At 38.8% G+C, this 21542-nt stretch overlaps 1 protein-coding gene across 1 annotated transcript; it reads right to left on the minus strand.

Moving 5' to 3' along the window:
* Positions 1-2145: 2145 nt before the first annotated feature.
* LOC128490104 (dual oxidase maturation factor 1-like) lies at positions 2146-21470 on the minus strand. Its single transcript, XM_053461839.1, has 7 exons — positions 21402-21470; positions 11679-11825; positions 10691-10748; positions 10293-10427; positions 6590-6803; positions 4039-4250; positions 2146-2591 (listed from the first exon to the last, which is right to left on the minus strand). The coding sequence occupies exons 2-7, from the start codon at positions 11814-11816 to the stop codon at positions 2419-2421; spliced, it is 930 nt and encodes a 309-aa protein (XP_053317814.1). The 5' UTR covers positions 11817-11825; positions 21402-21470; the 3' UTR covers positions 2146-2418.
* Positions 21471-21542: the final 72 nt, after the last annotated feature.

Genomic DNA, 21542 nt, shown 5'->3' on the forward strand with positions numbered 1-21542 from the left:
TAATATTTAATGTGAGTGTGCTGATCTATGGATGCGTATAACTTATAATTAATGCTAGTTCAGGTGAGTGCTTCCCTTTTGGATGTAAATATTTATATTTCCGTAACACAATTGTAGTATAATTTATTGAGACCAATTTCTGGGTGTATCCTGCCACCTTGTGGAATCCTTTTTGATATACAGTATACTTATATTTTCTTGTCAGTGTTGAACAGATCCTTTTTTTGTGAAGAAGATATCTTCTTAATATAATAATAATAATTATTTATTTATACATATTTAATTTATTAATGTAAAAAAGTATCCCTGATCAAGAGTAAGGACATAGGCAGAAGTGCTTCACTGCGAGGAAATTTCCAGGGAGGGCAAATGTACTCTCTTTCACCCTCCTGCGGATGCCCTTAACCAGACAATGAGGTGATGTGTAAGGAAAATGAAGTATATTGATTGCATTCCTGAAAGGAATCGAAAAAGTCTTTATATAGTGCTTGTGTCTATTTTGTTGTTGAAAAGTATGTAAAGGGTTGTGTTATGAGCACAGCAAAATATATGTATAAAATGCTAAATATATTGTAAAATGCATCATTATTACAAAATTGTACATTTATCACAAATCACCCAAAGAAAATAATACTTGCCAGTGGATATAATACTGCTTACCTCAATGTCTTTTGTCAGGCTTTTTTCATCTAACAAAATGATTTTCAGTTATATCAATCAAACGTTATTATGGTGATAGTGTAATAAATATTATTATTATTTGTGCAATACATTTATATTTTACTTAAATGCCAACTTCATCAATATGAATGAAAGTAACTACTGTACATGTGACTAATGACAATACACATGGCTCTTATTACCTTTATTTATTAGGTGTTTTTTTTAGATGGTAACTAAAACCAAAGAAAATATTTTAGTCAAGAATTTGACCATGTTCCACCTAGAAGACTCTAGAAAGACTCTAAAAAGAATTGCAGTGTAAATGGATAAGGCAATGGTTGGGGGACAGGAGACAGAAGGTCGCAGTTATTATTATTATCTTTTATTTATATAGTGACAACATTTTATTCAGTGCTTCTTACAAAATGTATATTCCAGGATAATGAAAAGACTAGATTTGAGAGACTAAGACATACCGATACATTAGTCAAAGAGGGCCCTGCTTGCAAGCTTGCAATCTAGAATAACTCATGCTATATATTCAGAGGAAGGTCTTACCACTGAGGTACCTCAGGGATCGGTACTTAGACTCAAAACAGGCAGGCTAGATGGGCTGAACAGTTCTTATCTACAGTCTAATTCTATATTTCTATGTAATTTAACAAAAAAGTTTGAATCAATCATGCATGTATGTCAACATAACGAATTGTCTCGTTATATGTTATCTTCATCTATTACCCATAATGGCACAATACATCATAGAGGGATGGCTAGAGGCAAAGGTAAAGTGGTCACTATGGTTTCATTTTCTACAAGACTACCTCTTTTGGTACACTGTATCATTTTGTCCCTGTCATTTCTCCTGTCTACCAACGGTTGCCCAACTTCCTTCAGCTGTCATTTCCCAGTTTTGTTTTCCTGTTTTCCTTTTATAAGGGTATATCTTATTGAAATGCTGCTGAAAACTACTATTCAGTAATAACGAAAGACACTCCCACACTTTCCATATCCTCTTTACACCAGTCTCTCTAATACATTTATTTCAATCTACTGTATATTTATAGATTTATCTGTTCATGTGTTAGATACATTTCTGTGACTAGATTATACATCAGTCCTATATATTTCTCCATTATAATTCTTTAAGCAAAACAACTAGTTATAATTTTCTTTCCTGTTTCCTGTTCCATGTCTCATGTCATACACCAATTTGCTATACTTTGCAATTGCTTTAGTTCCATCACAGATACTAGTTTTATATGAAACATTACTTACCATACAGTTTATTATGTTTGTAATATAGTGTAGGGTGGTGTATGTTGACTCCAAAACCTGATATTTTGTGTAAAGTCTTGATGCTTTATACGGTTTTTCTGACACACTGGCATCTAACTCAAGCTATAAGGGTGAAAATGAATAACTTGCATTCCACATTCATTCAGTATGAGTTCTGTTCATCAGTCTATTGATACAGTCCCTTGCTTTTTTCAGTAGCCATCACACTATTTTTATTTTCTCAAGTTTCTTTATAATCGTTTCCTTTCTTTAGAAGTTCCTTGCATAGTTCCCATATCTTTTATATAGTAAACTCCAGAGATTTTATTAGTTAATGTTCCATAGAGATGTTGCTGTGTTTTTCTTCTGAAGCAATTAACTTTGGGGTGTGACATGTATTGTTTTATGGCTCACCTAATACGTAGGTATATGTAAAAAACTGCCAAAGTAAACAACCCAGGTACATCACACCAGTATTACTCATAACATCTCATGCAACATTATAGTCCGATTGTCATCCAATAGGCTTCCTTCTTCTTTATTGGATGTTAAGTCCTTTGCCACATCTATATCATTGAAAAAACGTCTCAGGATATTTTGGTCTGCAATATATACTGTTATGAGCACCAGGCTCAATATGAGACAAAATGTACCTGAAATAAAAAATAAAATAAGCGAAAACATTCTAGATTTGTCTATTTGTTGAGAATGTTACAGCAACAACACAAATCTGTTTACCAATGGGTAGTATATGCTTATTGTATCCAATATTTGTAAAGATGTTGTGTAGATATCAATGAAGAATAAATATTTTTATGTGAAATCCATATCACAATGTTTCTAATGTTGTAATACTTGACATAAAATCATGCTGCTTTGGATTTGTACATAGTCTATAGATTCTTGTTATGCAAATGTTTACAATAAGTTTGACACTCTAACAAACACGATTTGAAATTCTACTAAGCAGTATTAGCCAAGACGCAAAGGTGAATATATATCTGAGAATTTACCAGACTGTAAAAAGGTTCTTACTTTTAGAAGAAGCTGCAGCTATCTTTCTAGTGGATTGGGTTATCAGAGCTACAATACATACCTATAGCAAATATCTTACTATGTAAAGCATTATGTAAAAAAACTATCATTGTCTTTTAAATTGCAAAACAGAAAGCAAGAAAATATTTTGAATGTGATACTAGTAATGAAAATGGGCAGAGCACCCCTTTAGGCTAATGGTTGAAAAATGATGTAACCTGGTTCAGGTTTCCACTGACAATCCCTGATAACCCACATACTGAAACCAGGCTTTGTGAAACCACTTTAAAGGTAACAGTACAGTGGAGGTGATATTATAACCTCAGTATGAGTTCTTTTCATCAGTCTATTGATACAGTCCCTTCCTTTTTTCAGTAGCCATCACACTATTTTTATTTTCTCAAGTTTCTTTATAATCGTTTCCTTTCCTTTTCAACCCACATACTGAAACCAGGCTTTGTGAAACCACTTTAAAGGTAACAGTACAGTGGAGGTGATATTATAACTAACTGGAAAGGAAGGTGTCAGTTACTGTTTTTTGTAGTTAAGCCTCAGCTCTGGTAACCGACTCTAAAAGCCTTTCTATGATTGCCAACTCTCCTCAGCTATGTCTGGTCAGGTGTCTGCTCTCTGCCTATAAAAGCTACTTACTATGACTGTATCTTTGACAGATTATCATGGTTCTTGTTGGCCCATTAATCAAGCCTGCTGCAGTTTATACTTACCTGTTACCGATTCTTCTCCTACCTACTGACCTTGGGTTCCCTGACTACGCTTAATAGCTTTTTGTTCCAGCTACTCGGCTCTGTTGTTATAACTAAGACTAGACAGCTGCTCTAAGCTCAGGGGCTCAACTACCTGTGTAAAGAATGGCAACTTCTGGCAGAAGACCTTGCTGACCCGACTGCTGAACCTGCTTAACATCAGTATCATTACACAAGGCTATGAATAAGGGAAACTTAAGATGCTTTTTTTCAAAGACATTACAATAAAAGTTCACATAATTAGACTTGCATTAAATCTTTAGAAATGATATCATCTAATTTACTGTAATTCGTAATTTACCTGTTCCTAAACTTATCCAGAAAGAGAGTCCGAATCTTGTTTGGAGGACAGCAATGCCAAACTGAATGCTGCATTTTGTCTGACTAACACTTGCAAATGATATGAGGGAGATCAGAATGCACAAGGCGGTGGCAAACATCATATAAATCCCATAGATTAGTACCGGCATAGAGAAGAGTAAATTGCAGAAAATCCATGAACAAAAAGCTAGCCTGTGAGAAACAAGGACAAAAACATAAAAATGTTGGTAAGATGTTTTGGAAAAGCTATGGAAATGCTGAGATCAGACAGGAAAAAGTTATTACAGATGAGTAGATGAATGTGGAAGACAAGACATGCCAGTTCCTGTAGGAGCATTTCAATTTTGGCACCAGAGGATTTTCCACAAAAAAAAAACAGAAGCAGAAAACACATTTTATAGTTTGGCAATTTCCTAAAAGTTAATAATAGATGGACAACATGTGAAAAGGGGTATTTTGTATCCATCAGTATGAGATATGGATGTCTTGGAATGGTTGGGGTGACAAAATATAATTTAGCAAAGCAATTATGTTTTGTTTTTACTTTTCTTTTTCCTGTACACATCAGAGCTTACGGAGCTGTTGAAGTAATTGAAAAACTGTTTGGCGCAGCTTTTACAATAATGTAATAGTAAAGAATACCCCAGTGCTGTAGTAATGCATATGGATATGGAGTATATTTTCTTTACAAATACAACCTATGATGCAATGTGATGCTAGGTATCAATAAAAAAATAATGTATTATGAAATGTACAGTGAATCTATTTATTGATCTAAATGTAATGTTTGCTACCACATATCATTGTGTTGTTTTATATTTTATGGATTTTTTTTACTCCCTATGTAGTAAAACAAATAATATGCAATTGTAGTTTGAATGTATATATTCCTCTGTTTGGACTAATAATCCATTTTAAAATGTTACCAGTTCTATGATGTTTTCTCCATTTGGAGCAAGAGACACACATTATTTACCAAAATGTAAATCTCAGAGATGAAAAGAAAATCTGGATGCATGTTACTAGAAAACTAGGGTTTATCTCATATCTCAAGTAGTGATCTAAAATGCTGTATGTGTTCCAGACAGTTGCCACAGACTGGCTGCTCTGCTTATGCTCCTCAGACTATACACCCTTTAGTTCCCTTGTAAAGTATAAAATTTAGATAAAAATATTAACAGAGTATAAACCAGGTTTATTACTAAGCATCTTTCCACAAAATGTCACACTTAGCTCTCATAAAAGCTGCGCACCCTGACTCATGTACTATAAAGCTATTGTTGGCAGTCTCATTTATACATATTGTAAGCTTAATGTTAATTAGTTTCAGGATCACAGGTAGGAACCCAGTTGCAGCTCTCAAACGTAAACTGTCAGAAACTCGATAATGTAGGGGTCAGAAATTGTGGTCCGGCAGGTCCAAGGGTCAGTATACCAGGCAGCACAGGATCAGAAACAGTGGAATCAGGCCAAGGGTCAAGCAGCAGGAAAAACACAATGTAGCACAATAGGAGCACAGTAACTCTTGCAATAGCACAGAACAACTGAGCAATGATAGCTCAGTTGTTCAGGGTTTTTAAAGGGTGGAACTCCACCCCTGACTGCTGCAATTAGTCTCTGCAGGTGTCCAGGGTTCATTATGGAAACCTGAACACCCGTGGAGACCAAGAACAACCGTGTCCAACTCCCTGGCAACCACAGACGCCAGGGAGGTGGTATGCTGAGTGTGGGGGCCGGTCTTTCTCCTGGTTCGTCTCCCTGGTGTCTGTGACCGCCAGGGAGACGATATGTGGGTTGCGGGGAACGGTCCCCTATCTGACATTTCCTCTCGCTTGAGCCCATCTTTGGTTGCCGGGGAGATGGGACGATGAGCGTTGGGGCCAGCTCTCCTACCGACACGTCTCGACCACCCTTTCTACCTCTTCCTGTATGCCAAGGCCCCACAGCTTACCTATCTGGCATTTGCACGCAGCCTCGCTTTTATCGCAGGGTCACTGCATTCTTGCTTCCCGGTGGTCCAAAATTATATAAAAAGGGCTGTTTGGTGGCAAAGATCGAAGAGGCAGGCTGTTTGGTAGACCTGACAAGCTGTTAGTGGCACTCACAAGCTGTTTGAGGGAGATATGACACAGGCATGCTGTTTGAGGGCAATGGTAGCAAAGATGGGGGCAAAGATGGCAAAGATGGCACAAACAAGTTGTTTGGGAGCAAAAGATGGTACATGCAGGCTGTTTGGGGGAACATAACAGCTGTGTGGTGACAAAGATAGCACAGACAAGCTGTTGTGTGGGCAAAGATCGCACTCACAACTGTCCTGGGGTAAAGGTGGCACTGTGGTACATATTGTTTGTTAAGCTAATGGGGCAGGGCAATTTTCGCATGGGCCCTGTAGTTTCTAGTCACACCACTGCCCTACAATAAAAGTTGTCTGCAAAAAGAACAGTTTCAATATTGCCTATTTCTGTATTATGCCAATATGAAAACCCAAAATAAAAATCATAGCAGTTACGCCTTTTGTGCAACATACTTACCACATTAATGCAGATGAATAGTAGGCAGATATGCTATATTGTTGATGAAGTCTACATGGACTATTCATGGTGAATTTTTCAGCTACATATAAAATTGGATTTGGCAGTCCTCTTTCTAAACTCTCTTCATAATCTTTTTCAAAGTGCATTCCTGAATCCCAGTCAAATTCCTCATTGTAATTAATGGTCTCATTAAGTTGTTGAATAGGAATTCCTAAAGCAAAAAAGACAGGCTTTCACTCAAATGCATATATATATATATATATATATTGCCACAGAAAGCATGTCCAGCAATTATGCAAAAAACATAGTCAGTGAATATACTATTCATCAAAAGGAAAAGTCCAACAAAAGCAAATTTACATTTTACACAATGTAACCTCATCCACACTCAAAAGATATTGCTTCTGTGGATGAATCAACCAACTCAGATCTATTATCCAATGTTTGCAGTTCCCATGCCCTAGACAGACAAGTTTTAGGGCTCGACCATTTAACACTGCTACAAAAACTGTGTAACTATAAAAATACTTTAAATCTATGTAGACTTTTTCAGAAGAACCTTGTAGTTTAACTACTGATAAACCTAAAGCTTAGGAGAAACTAGGTACCTATCAGGTACCTAGCTGCAGATCAGGTTTAAGCATTCAGTATTTAGTACCTTATTAGTTTTTATTGAGTAAATAGCTAAACTCACGGAAACCGTATTGGTGGCAAGTTAAAAAACTCAGCTCTGTTGATGTCTAATCATTTAACTCAGTTTAGCTGTTGAGTTGATTAAGTGTTACTGAATACACAAGATGGAAATTAATCATGCTCATGGTCAATATTTAGAAAAAGGCCAGTGAAATCAGCCTGTAGTGATTAAAGATTTACCACAATGCCTAATGGTGACAGCAAGCTTTGGAGGCCCCAAGTTTGGCAATGTTGTGGAAAAACTGCCTTGTATAAAATTGTGCCATAACATGTCCATATACAGTATGACAGAATAAGGATAACATCATAATATCAATATGAAACAGTGTGTTATGTATAAACTGTGATTTTGATGCACATTTTGAAAAGTGGCCTGATCACCACAGGAACCAATGAAACTGTCAGATGAATAGGAAGATTGCTTTAATTGTTTTAGTTTGTCTCTTTTGAAAGATCGTAACCTAAAGAATTATCATCATGGGGATTTTGCTCTCAATATGGATAAAAATGGAATATATATATATATATATATATATATATATATATATACATACATATATGCTATATATACTATATGGACAAATGTATAATGACACCTGACCATCACACCAACAGGGACTTTCATGACATAACATTCTAAATACATAGACATTAACACGTTTGTTGTTCCCCCCTTTGCAGCTATAACAGCTTCCACTCTTCTGGTAAGGTTTTCCACAATAAGTTGGAGTGTTTCTGTGGGAATTTTTGCCCATTCATACAGTAGAGCATGTGTAAGGTCAGACACTGATGTTGGATGAGAAGGCCTAGCTCGCATTCTCTGTTCCAGTCCATCCCAAAATTGTTCGATTAGGTTGAGGTCAGGGCTCTGTGCGGGCCAATCAAGTTCTTCCACACCAGTGCTTTGTGCACTGGGGCATAACTATGCTGGAATAGAGAAGGGCCTTCCCCAAACTGTTCCCACAATGCTGGACGCATACAAATCTCTAAAACTTGTCTGTATGCCACAGCATTAACATTAACCTTTACTGGAACTACGAGGCCTAGTCCGAACCCTGAAAAACAGCACCAGAAAAGTATCCTTCCTTCACCAAATCTGGCAATAGGCACCATGTGTTATGCAAGCCCAGGCAACACAGGTAATGGACCCACAATGCAGGAACAGTGGCGTACTCGCAGATAGACGGCAAGTAATCCGAGGCAAAAGGACAAATCAGGGCCAGAGGCAGAAGAGAAGCAGGAACCAATAACACAGAGCAAAACCCAGAGTACAGCAATAGTGACTCGTTGAACGGGCACTAGAGAACTGAGCAAGGGGGTTTAAATAAGGACTAAAGGCGAGGGAACAGGGAAATGGGCCAATGGATGCATGATGATGTCATTGCGACCAATGCACCCGAATAGCGTTGCGATGGCAACAGCGCCAACAACAACAAGCTCTGCCTGTGTGGTGCCTCCGTGTCGCTTCTGGAAGAAACGGTAACAAGCGAGCGCCACAAGCGTGTTGCGGCGGTTCATTCGTTACCACCCAATCGCCACTGACACTCCGCGGCAGCTCGACCATAGCCGTCACTGTTGGGTGGGCACGCCCTGTCAATGCGCACGCCCCGCCGTGTACGTGCCGAGCGCACAACAGTACACAGAGAGGACATGTGAGCGGCACCTCTAGGGGACCGCCCACCAGTGAAGACGTGGGAGCCCGGCAGACATGGTAAGCATAACACCATGCATTAGGTAGTATTCTCATGGCATCCACCAAGCCTAGATTTGTACACCAGACCTCCACATGGTAAAGCCTGATCACTCCAAAGAACACATTTCTACTTCTCCAGAGTCCAGTGGCGATGTACTTTACACCACTCCAGACGACGCTTGGTATTGCAAATAGTGATCTTCAGCTTGTGTAGAGCTACTCAGCCATGCAAGCTCATTTTAAGAAGCTCTCGAGACACAGTGCTTGTGCTGATGTTACATCCAGAGGCAGTTGGGAACTCAGTAGTGAGTGATACTACAGAGTAGAGCCCTGCGCGGGACTGCTTTTTTAATCCCGCTCCCGCTGATTTTTTGCCCAATCCCGCCTGCTCCCACCACATTTGTGGCCAATCCCGCCCGCTCCCGCCACATTTGTGGCCAATCAAGCCCACCTCCTTACCTGAACTGCAGATTTCCTGCGCAGTCCCGCAATGCTGCCCCCGAGTTGCTCCCTCACAGCTTCTCTTCCTTTGCTCCACCCAGGAACAAGGCGGAGTCACGGGAAGTGACATCACGTGACTCTGTTTTGCTCCTGGGTGGAGCAAGGGGGTAGACACTGTAAGGGAGCAGCGAGAAGGCAGCCTTGCGGGCCAGCACAGGTTTACCGAGACCCGCAGGTACAGTGCCTGACCGCCCGCTCCCGGCCCTAACCCCAGCAAGTCCGCCTGCAAGTCACCGCCAACGCCCGCGGGACCCGCCTCCCAATGCAGTCCTTTACTACAGAGGACAGATCATTTTTATGGACTACGTTCAGCACTCGGCAGCCCTGCTCTGCAAGCGTGCATGGTCTACCTCTTTGTGACCGAGCTGTTGCTACTACTAAACAATTCCACTTTACAATAAAAGCCCTTATAGTGGACCGGGGCAGATCTAGCAGGGCAGAAATGTCATGAACTGACTTGAGGCAAAGGTGGCATCCTGTGACACTGCCATGTTTAAAGTCACTGACCTCTTCAGTACAACCCATTCTACTGCCAATGTTTGTCTTTGGAGATGGCATGCCTATGTGCTTGAGTTTATACACATTTCAGCGATGGATGTGGCTGAAACACCTAAATTCCATAATTATAATTAGGAGGTGTGCCCCAATACTTCTGTCCATATAGCATGCGTATATATATATATATATATATATATATACACTATTACATATTTTAATATATTTTGCACAAATATGTATATTTATATATGGCTGTCAGATTATATATTTTTTACTAAAAGGTAACCGCAGAATAGAACATATTTCATAACTCACCTGACAGAGTAATATTTACGCCCTTTAAACCAACCCACAGTCCGATACTGACATTGACCATTGCATTGCTGAAAGACTTGTACACAGTTGTGGTTGTCACTGATCCTACCTCCCAGTCTCTGGTGAAGTTTACAGCTATAACGGAGTACACACATTATACAGAATTAATGCATTTTATATGTAGTTTGTTGATCTTAGAAATAAAATGTAATTAATTTCATTAAATAAACTTTTTTGTGAGTCTATATTTTCATATGATACCACATAGACCAGGCTGTTTTAAATTCAGTTCTCAAAGGCCAAAAGGTATTATTACTGGTACATAAGGGATCTAAAATATCAAGTGTTTTACTGAAAGGCTGGCGTTTGGGAGGTACATATGAATCCTCATTACCTACCTAAAATCACAGCTCCAATGAATAAACTTGTCAATACTTTCAAAAGCCAGGAGAGTCTCTGTGAATCAATATCTTATAAAGTTAGTCACTCTTAAAATGTAGCAACATAAAGAGATTATCCAAAATGCCACATTAGCATACAATCCTAGAACCTACTTTGGCAACACATTGTGTGTACAGGTCTTTGAGGTGACAAATGACGTGTCCACCTTAAACACACCATTTATAGAGCATACAATATTTATATTTATGTTGGGTTTTCTTGGAATGTAATATTGTTACGTACCAAATAAGGAGACAACATGATCTTCTAGCAACTCTGACCTGGACTGCAGTGTTCCCATGTTTAATTTGTAATTTTAAAATCAAAATTAAATTTGATGATACTACATGGAAATGTTTAGCAATTTCTAGGGGAAATCTTAAAATTGATTCAATGGAAGCCAGCTTGATATTTTGTTCCATGTCGGCAAAGTGTTATCAATTTTTTAACATGAATGTTGAGGGCTGCATTATCAAAAGAAATGTGACTCCCAAGCAGTAGGCAGGTTCCAGTTATGATCATCAGTGGATCAGAGAATAGTAGGAGGGTCAGGCTTATCATACAGCTGTGAAAAATTTTGAATAGCAGAACCTATACAAAAGGAAACTTTACAAAAGGAAAGTCAGTATCAAGCTGTGGTTGTTGTAAAATAGATTTATATAATGGTCAGGCAATATGAAAGTACCATATATTATAGAGGATAAGAGGTGATTGTGAGCCATAATGATCAGGGTAACTAGACTTTTTTGGACACATACAGGCACATAACAAGATAAAGGTGGAAACATTTTACTATAAATAAAAGCTACAGTGATATGGAAATCCAATTACTAAACTTTAAATAATAAATGGCATTTTAAAACAATATATCGTTATAGCATTACTATAAGGTGATTCACTCTAGACATTTTAGCCAATAAGCAGCAACTGCCATGACCTGCTTACCTGCTTTCCTCTAATTCCAGGCAATATGATGATGAAAGTGCATGTTGTGACAATGCAAATGACGACAATTTCAACAATTTTGGTGTCATACATAAAAGGGGTTCGGGGTTGGGAATAAAATGGAAAAGTGCTGTGCATGATGAATTCCTACAAAAGAAAAAACAATTAACTGTAAACTTTAACCTTAAAATATACTGTTGTTAAGTATAACAAGTAGTAGCTCTAACACCCTGTATTTGATTTAGAAAATTAATTTAGTAACTGTAAGATGATATCACTTGGCTTCTCTTGGGACCCCTCAACCATAAAATGAAAGACACATGGACCAAAATTGAATACATTAAATTATTTATTTTCCGCTGAAACATTAAAATATGTCTAAGTGGGCTAATTAACACCCGACATGACACACCAAACATTTAATTAATAAAATAATTAATATGCATTAAATAAATCTTAAATAAATGTTACTATACAAATAACACAATATTTTACCAGAAACATGATACAGAAAGCATTTCTTATTTAATACACGCAACAATGCTTTTTCTTTCGGCAGTAGCAAAACGGGCAATACTGTCACGGTGGATATCTCCTCAGCCGCCGTTGTTACCAATGGTCCTGTCCCGATTACATTTTCTATTCCAAATGGATTGGCTTGATGCTGTTCTTCATAAGGAGAGCAAGGCCAAATATTTTTTCAACTGTTACTATTTCAAACATTTCATACAACGGAGTGGTATTGCCTTCAAGTTCTAAGGGGCACTCGTCCCATAGCAGGGTTTTAATGCCAGTGCATAGGTTTAGGGGCCCAGGCGATATCCTGGGGAAGCCCAAGGTTTGGGCATTGGGGGTGTAGCAGGCAAAATGGAGCAAGATGCTTTTGTTTTATTTTTGGACATCTCTGTACTGATGTTGTTGTTATGTGTATACTGTTGTAACTTGCAAGATTGTCAATTACAAGAATGTCCTTGTTTTCTTTCTTTTCTGTTCTTACCTTATTGTTCACGGTAGTGGATGTGTGGATCACCTGTACATGACTGTACTCACTATGTCGGTATGCCTTTATAATACTTTGTTATTACATTGTATGCTATGTCTTCTCCGTATAATAAAGAAATGTAAAAGATTAAACTTGAACATAAGAAAACAACCAACCCTGGCATAGGCATACTGCTGCCACACTTTTTCACTGAAGGCACTGGCGTTCTCCACTAGCATTGTGGCTACAAACTGCCATCACCGGGGCAGGGAGTCCAGGGAGTGTTCTGCACTTACGCCCTAAGGCTCGTGCACCACAGTCAGGGCCATACCAAAGATGGCCTGCTACTGCGCTATGCCAGGGTAACATAAATGAAAAACCCACCAAACTCTAAATATATAAAAAAGGGAATTCTCCTACTGGGCTCCTCTATAAATAGCTTCTCTTCCCACCTTTTAGTTAGCCCAGCCCACCTTAACTATCCACCAACGACTTAAACTTTTCACCCTTATCCTGTAGGCTTATGTCCCATCCAACCACAGTCCTGTCGCCCTTCACAGGGGCGTTTTAACCCCTTCGGAGCTTCTCCTTTCATGAGCTAGGCACATGAGTGTGTCGATGTAAGTGTACTGGTTACTGCCATTTGCTATAATGTAATTAGTGATATACACTCACGGGCCACTTTATCAGGTACACCTTGTTAATACTGGGTTAGACCCCCTTTTGCCCTCAGAACTGCCTTCATTCTTCATGGCATACTTTCTACAAGGTTCTGCTGAAAACATTCCTCAGAGATTTTGGTCCATATGGACATGATGGCATCACGCAGTTGCTGCAGATTTGTCGGCTACACATCCGTGATGCGAATCCCCTGTTCCACCCCATCTATGCTCTATTGGATTGATATCTGGTGACTTTGGAGGCCACTAGAGTACAGTGAACTCATTCTCATGTTCAAGAAACCAGTTTGAGATAATGTGAGCTTTGTACATGGTGTGTTATCCTGCTGGAAGTAGCCATCAGAAGATGGGTACACTATGGTGATAAAGGGATGACATGGTCAGCAACAATACTGGCAACAAGGTAGGCTGTCGCGTTTAAGCGATGCTCAATTGGTACTAAGGGGCCCAAAGTGTGCCAAGAAAATATCAACCACACCATTACACCACCACCACCAGTCTGAACTGTTAATACAAGGCAGGATGGATCCATGCTTCCATGTTGTTAACACCAAAGTAGAGAGTACCTTGGTACAGAGGTTCACAGAGGGAGTTTCAGCAGGTGCATCTACTTGAACGCCAAGATGTTATGCTGGTACGTATGGTGGCCAGTACTCGGTCCGGGGGTATAATCAGGCTTGGAGGGCTCTTCTATTCAGCATTCAAGAGCTGTCTAGACAAGGCATCAGCCCTGACATTATTGGTCCCCGACAGGTATGAGACCATATAATTAAATTGAGATAGAAATAAGGCCCATCGGGCCTGCCTCATAGTCAAGCTCTTAGCCTGACACGTGAGTTTTTTATGACCCGTGAGGATCATTGCATTCCGCAGGACTTAGCCCACATTAGTGCAACTGGCTCTAAGGAGTAGGACGTTGAGGCAGAAGGGTGCCTACTCCTGTCTCACATGCATTGACCTCAATTAAAAAGGGAAGATCGGGTTTCGGGTGTGCCAAAATGGGAGCTGCAGCAAAAGCGGCCTTTAATGACTCAATGGCTTTGATGGCCTCCACGGACCAGTAAAACGCGTCATTAAGGGGTTTTACAATAGACAAAACATTACATACGAATTCCCTGTAGTTGTTAGCAAATCCGAGGAATTGGTAAAAATAGCCGAGACCTACAGGTTGCAGCCACTTGAGAACCACCAAGAGCTTTTCAGGATCCACAGCGAAACCGACCACTGAAATCACGTAACCCAAGAAGGTGACCTGTCTGCAGCTCTTCTCTAGTTTGGAAAATTGATTATTCTCTTTCTATGGAAGCGGGTGGGATCTGAACTTCATCTAGGTAGACTGCCGGAGGACATTGTTTATGAATTCCTGGAAAACCTCAGGACCATTGCAGAGACTAAAAAGACATAATGAGATATGGATAATGCCCACTTCTGGTGTTAAGCGTGGTTTTCGATTAGGGAGAGAAAACAAAGATAAAACAGGGAGAGGGAGAGATCTGGTGAGAGAAGGGAGAGAAGGAGGTGAGAGAAAGAAGGGGAGAGAGAAAAAGGGAAATATTTTTGGCCACATAATTTCAATGAGAGGCTCATAGGCTAGTTTAGCTATAAACAAAGTGTTGTTGGAACAGCATATTTAAACTGAAAAGGTAATACAGTGTCATAAATGTTTACAATAAAAAATTCTAAGGAAAGTAAATTAGTACTCTGAGTTATCTTTCCACTGAATTCCTGATCTTCAGGGAAATTACCAGATGTAACTAAAAGAGGAGTGTCAAAATATCGTTGACTATTCTTTAGCAGATGCAACACAAAGCTTTCAGTTTACATCACTCCTAATTATTCAAGGAAATGTACTTGACAGGCCTGAACACATATCTGACAGATTACACCACTCCTTTTGCAGGCTTGGACATGGAGGATTCAAAAAACACTGTATCCACACAAACAATGCATTTTATGGGAATGGGAATCAGCCTCAGTCCTTCATACTGATTTTTTTTAATTTCAGTTAAATCCTGTCTGGACGGTCTTCTGACATACGTAATTTGGTCCTGCTCTTGTTAAAAATCACGTTTGTATAACAGGTATTGTATTATGCATTTGCAAATAATCTATCATTCTCACCTTACATCAATTTATATAGTATTTTACCATACTGTCCCGGTGGTGTTGGGACATTCCCGATCTTTGAGGCACTCTCCTAGCAAAATTTGGTCTGGACATATGTCCCGGTGTCGCAGAGACTCAGTAAAGCGTGTTGAAGGGCCACTGTTGCTGAAGAGAGTCTCTGCGGCTCAGTGAAATTTAATCTGAAATGCCCATTACGTCTTTTTTCTCATGACTAGGCCTTCAGGAGTGTTTGCTTAATGGTACCGAGCCTCTGCGCACACCATTTTCAACCCTATTGGTAAGCAGAGCTGGTACCAGGGAGAAGAGAACAGGAGAAAGAACAAGAAGACTGGAGTGGAGACTACAAGAAAGGAGACAGGAACATGGAAGCGGCCGGCACTGAAGGTAGGGAGACACAGAGAGAGAGTGGGAGCGCATGAGAGAGTGCGAGTAAGAGATCATGAGTGAAATTGTGGTAGCCTGAGTGTGAGATCATTAGAGATATTTCATGTAGGAGAACGTGCGAGAGTGTGAGAGACTGCAAATGAGTGAGTGTGATGTAGTGAGTGTGAAAGTGTGTGATGTAGTGAGTGTGAAAGTGAGACAGAGCACAAGTGAGACTGTAAGACAGCATGAGTGAGTGAGTTTGACTGAGAGAATGTGAGAGAGCATGAATAAGCGTGAGTGAGATTGTGAGTGAGTGAGATTGTGAGTTAGACTGTGAGAAAGCATGAGTGAGAATGTCACTATGTGAGTGTGTATCAGTATCTGGGTCACTATATAATTATTGGAGTCAAGCTGTACCACCCTCTATGTCTGGATCACTGTGTAATGATGGGCGTTTTGGTGTACCACTATCAGCCTCAGTATATACTGATGGGCGTTATACTGTACCATCTTCAGGCTCAGTATATAATGATGACAGTTATGTTTCACCACCCACAGTGACTGGCTTACTATTTACTGATGAAAGTTATGCTATGCCATTGTTAGTTTCTGGCTTGTGTGAGACTGTGAACCCCAGGGAGTTGATTGGCATGGCATCTGGGTACAGCTGCTATGCAAATTATACATATGGGTCCCTGGGGTGGAGCAATTGGAGAGCAGGGTGGGCCAATGCTCCGTTTCCCCATGCTGTGGAAATTCCATGCCGGGTTTTACAGGAGGCAAGAAATCTGCAGGATCCGGTCCGGGATGTCTATGAGGCCGGCGTCAGGCCCAGGTGCTGGGCATTAAAAATCCCAGGAGTCTGATACTCAGAGAGACTGTTGGGGGAAGAGGAGGTTCCCTGTGCTCCCAGGGCAAGGAGAGGCCCTGAAGAAGACAATCCCTGAGCCAAGTGAGGCAATACCTGCCTGGACATTTTGTGTGTTGTCTGGGGGAGGTTTTCCAGAGCCTGGCGTAGCTGGGTCTGGCTGGGAGGTTGAGTTAGTGGGTGATTAGGCTGGTAAGTCTGGACCAGCATAGTTCAGTTAGACAGGGCTCCAATTGGGAGCTAGGTTTTATTTTTATGATTTGGTTTTGGAGTTTAAGCAGTTAAAATAAAGTGCTGTTATGTTCAAAGCTGCTGTTCCTGACTCTGATTGCCCTAGAGGACTGTGCTTAGGACCCCTAAAAGTGACGTGTATGGCCCTCATGCTATAGGGTTTGTCACACTTGCTATATATAATAATGTGAGTAATGCTGTACCATTGTTATTGCCTGGCTTAAAATATAATGATGGAAGTGCAGTACAACCATCAGTATCTGGATCACTATATAACGGAATGAGTCAAGCTGCACTACTTTGTCTGGATTACTATGTAACGATAGGACTTTCGGTGTACCATTATCAAGCTCAGTATATACCGATGGACATTATGCTGTACCACCCTTATGGCTTACTATTTGATGATGGGAGTTAAGCTGTACCATTGTCAGTGTCCAGCTTGTTATATAATGAAGGTAGTTATGCTGTACCACCGTCGTTGTCTGGCTCAATATATAATGTTGGGAGTTATATAGAAGTGGTAGATGTTCATACACATTTAAACAAGTGTGGGATATGCATAAGGCTAAGCTAAATATAGGAAAAGGCCAGGGACTAAGGAAAGTATTCAGAGGTTGGGGGCGAATGGTTCTTATCTGCCGTCACTTTCTATGTTTCTATGTAGTACAACCATCAGTGTCTGGATCACTATATAGTAATGGGATTTATGCTGTTTAACATATGCCAGGCTCACTATGTGCTTATACCCACTATGAGTTACACTGAATCATATCTATGTTTGGCTAACTGTATGCTGATGAAGGCTATGCTATAATACCTGCACGTGCATCATGGGAATTATAGTACACAACCTCTAGAGTGCAAACACTTGCTCAGGCCTGATCAACACACTATGTGAATAAATCACAGGGTTTCATTTTATTTTTCTGCAGCTCTAATATCATTAATGTGCTTGTTACTTATCTACTTTTCTCAAAATAACCTCTGTAAAGGTCATAAAATTAAGCTGCCTGATATAGATGCTACACTGCAAATGCATCTATCACAAAAGAAAGGATGTCTGGTAGTGTTAGTGGGAATTTAGTGATATAATCTGTGCCATAATAACTAGGCAGAATGACCGTATTTGCTAAAATAAAATGCAAGTTTTTTTCAGAGCAAATGTTCTGAAAAATACCCCTCTTCTTATATTCAAATAGAGGTCTGACTATAAGACTAAGTTCCAGATCCCCTGCAGCGTTGCAGGGGACCTGGATCCTCCTCTCTGGCAGCCAGTGAACGTCTGCGCACAGACAACCTCCGCTTCTGCCTGGCAATTCCGCTGGGGCTTCTATGACGGGGCACCGGCGTGACATGACCTTACAGTGCTCAGTACCAGAAGCCCTTATAAGTCTTACAATCAGGGTCGTTTTATAATCCAGCAAATATGATATATTACGATAATTATGTGCTTTGTCGGAGTGGGTGGAGCTTTGTGACAGTGGATGTTGCCAACTATGTCATACACAATAAAAAAATATAAACCTTAAATATTTAAATAGGAATACCTATCATTTTTTATTACTAGTATCAGATTCAAAATAAGTATTTTAAATATTGTGATGTTTTTTTGTTTTGTTTGCTTGTTAAAAAGAGAGTACCAGTTTTTGCTTCATATACATTTCCAGGCAGCTACATATTAGCCAGTTGTATGTGTCCTTGCCCTGTTACACCCTGTCTCCATATCATGTTGCCTGTGATAAACAATTTAACAGTTCACACAGCCAGATATTCTAATACAAGACTCCATAGACAAAACAATGGCAAACTATGTCTACGGATAAAGGAAGTTTACTGATACAAAATGAGATAAAAACAGGTTTTTGTAAATGCTAACAAATTACTGTACACAGCACAATATTTTATGCTCAAGTCCAAAAATTGATGTTTTCCTTTAAAATATAAAGGTCAGGGACATTGCTTGTTTTCAAAGAATTGTGTTGAAGGGCCAGGCTGATATTTCAGCAACACTCGAAAACCACTAAACTGGCAATGTTGAAACGCATGTGAATAAATAATGGTAACAAGCAACTAGATTGTGACAGTCATATATTAAATATATGATCTTGAGTATTTTTATATATTTTTAGGTTTGCCTTACACATATAAAACCTAAACAAACTGGTTTATTTGATAAACATTAAAGAAAAGTTGAAGGAAGATGGAATACCTTGGTTTAGAGCACAAACTATAAATTATCAAGGATCACACCTGTTGTGTGACGAGTTCATCTTCCTTTACTGGCTATTCATTATATTAAGAAGAAAATACATTTATTTGTGCTGTGTTCTTAATTCACATTTTCAAAATTACATTTTCCAGTAAACAAAAGCATTCTAACTAAATTGATATCAATACTGCCCTGAGCTTAAAATTTTATGTTTAGAGAAGTTGGGGAGGGCCCTGCTCTAGAAGGAGGCAGACCAGCCACACAACTGTATCATAGAGTAAGCATTGTATAAAAAAGAGCATTTTAAACATGCCCTAAACTTTAATATAATTTTTTTTTTAAATGATTTCTGTGTTGTTAATGTTATGTATTTCTTGCAGATTATTATATATTACCAAATCCTTTGGTTGTGTTCTTCCTTAGCTCAGTTTCAGATTTGTGCTGTCTGAAGCAAAAATTTCTCACCTGAAATATTTTCTATTCTAATATTATTATTATTATTATTATTATTATTATTATTATTATTATTATCTTTTACTTATATGGCTGCAGCTAGTTATGCAACACTTCTTACAATACATATATTCAAGGGGTATTTTTTTTTGATCAATAATGGGTAAAAAATATGCACCAAAACTAAAAATGAAAAAAAAAGTCATTTATAAAAGCAGCATTTTGTTCATTTGTCTCAGTACCATTTAGTCAATAAAATACTTTTTAATAATAACATAAAATCGGTACTGGGCTGGTGAGAAATGCGTAACCGTTCCCTCTGGTACACATAAGGATAATGTACACACAATTTTAGTAGTATTCTTTTTCATTAGTATTCTTTTTAGTATTCTTTTTTATTTATTTATAAGCACCTATCATGGGAAAATGCTTTGCAGGATACTTTTAATATATAAACCTTTGATTTACAATCAATTAAAGCAGAGAAAATCAAAAGCAATATTAGCTAATCCAGGATCAGATGGGTTTAAGGGTTGTCTTAAAATATTCTAAAAAATACTTTGTCATAATCTTTTTTTTTTTTTTTTTACATGTTTAAAGACTAAAATCTGTGTTTATCCCTCTTCTAATTGTATCTCAGTGACTAGTATATTGACTGACTGGTATACTCACTAGAATGAATGATGTTACATGCTAATGGTTCTATCAATGATCGGTGACATCCTCATGGTGCATGCATTGTCAATCTGTACAATTGTTCTGGACATACTTAATTTAAAAGTTTAGCTCATACAAACTGAAATTAGTAGCAGCCTACTTAAAAAGGGGCAAAGCTAAATTAATGGGGGGGAAACATGCTTTTCTTGAGATTTGGTGGTTAAGACAACTTTCTGTATGTGGGGAGAGTATTTTGCTTAATATCTAAAACGTGTTCATATTACTTTATTTAATGCATGGAACTATAAAATTCATGATTTAAGAAAAAGTGACGGATCCATTAAAAAATTTAATAGTGGCTTGGATGAGATAGCAGTTTTCATCTTTATGTATATGCCAAGGTTGTGGAAGAGAGTGGTAGATAAATGGATCAGCCTCCCATCTGAAGTAGTAAAGGCTAATTCAGCGAGGGAATTTTAAAATACATTGGATGGGGATAAAGTTATCCTGAATCAAAGACAAGACCAAGGACTGATTAAAGTCTTTACATCAGAAAAACCTGCCAGCAAATTCCTCTAAAAGAAATGTTTCTAAGACAGATTTTTATAATTTTGAAAAGCCAGCTCAGGCATTGGACTTTAGATCATACAGGGTCAGCTAAATCCTTCATGGAAATATAAAACACTAATGGAAATAAACACTATATATATTTAGTGTTTATTTCCATTTGTGTATTATTTGTGTATTGTGGTATATTTATACGCAACCATTTAATACTTTACATTTTTACAGGGTATGACCTACTCAGAGACAAAGCAATATAAACAAAAGTTCACAAGGCTGAGCAAGATGGAAAAAGAAAACGATAGTAAAAAGCTGAATAAATAATTGTGGTTCTCAGAGAACCCTTTCCCCTTTAAAATAATTAAAAGCAAAAACATCAATAGCAGACATAGCTAAGCCACCGATCTATGATATAACTGTGTTGCACTCAATCTAATACCGGGAAACATGAATGTTACCTAAGGAATAAACAAATGTTTGTACAATCAACACAAAACATAATCCATATAGTATTAAGCTAAAAGCACACAAAGAGCAGATCTAAACATATCTGAAGAATGGTTAGCAGACAGGAATGGCTTACCCTATTTTATGGAGCTCTCAAACTGCATTCTGAGCTATAACCTCCCATTCTGACAGTGCTCTCGCTAAAATCATCATGTCCCATCATTGTGGGAAGGTGTGTGTCAGTTGCCAAGGGCTGTAACCTTGCAGCTACTTGTCT

The sequence above is a fragment of the Spea bombifrons genome, chromosome 4 (genome assembly GCF_027358695.1).
Source record: "Spea bombifrons isolate aSpeBom1 chromosome 4, aSpeBom1.2.pri, whole genome shotgun sequence".
Classification (NCBI taxonomy): Eukaryota; Metazoa; Chordata; class Amphibia; order Anura; family Pelobatidae; genus Spea; species Spea bombifrons.

Coding starts and splice junctions, on each gene's coding strand:
- LOC128490104 (XM_053461839.1), bottom strand. CDS start 11,816: ATGCACAGCACTTTTCCATTTTATTCCCAACCCCGAACCCCTTTTATG. Junction 6,804..10,292: donor CGTAAATATTACTCTGTCAG/GTGAGTTATGAA, acceptor TTTTTGCTTTAG/GAATTCCTATTCAACAACTT. Junction 2,592..4,038: donor CTGGATAAGTTTAGGAACAG/GTAAATTACGAA, acceptor TTTTTATTTCAG/GTACATTTTGTCTCATATTG.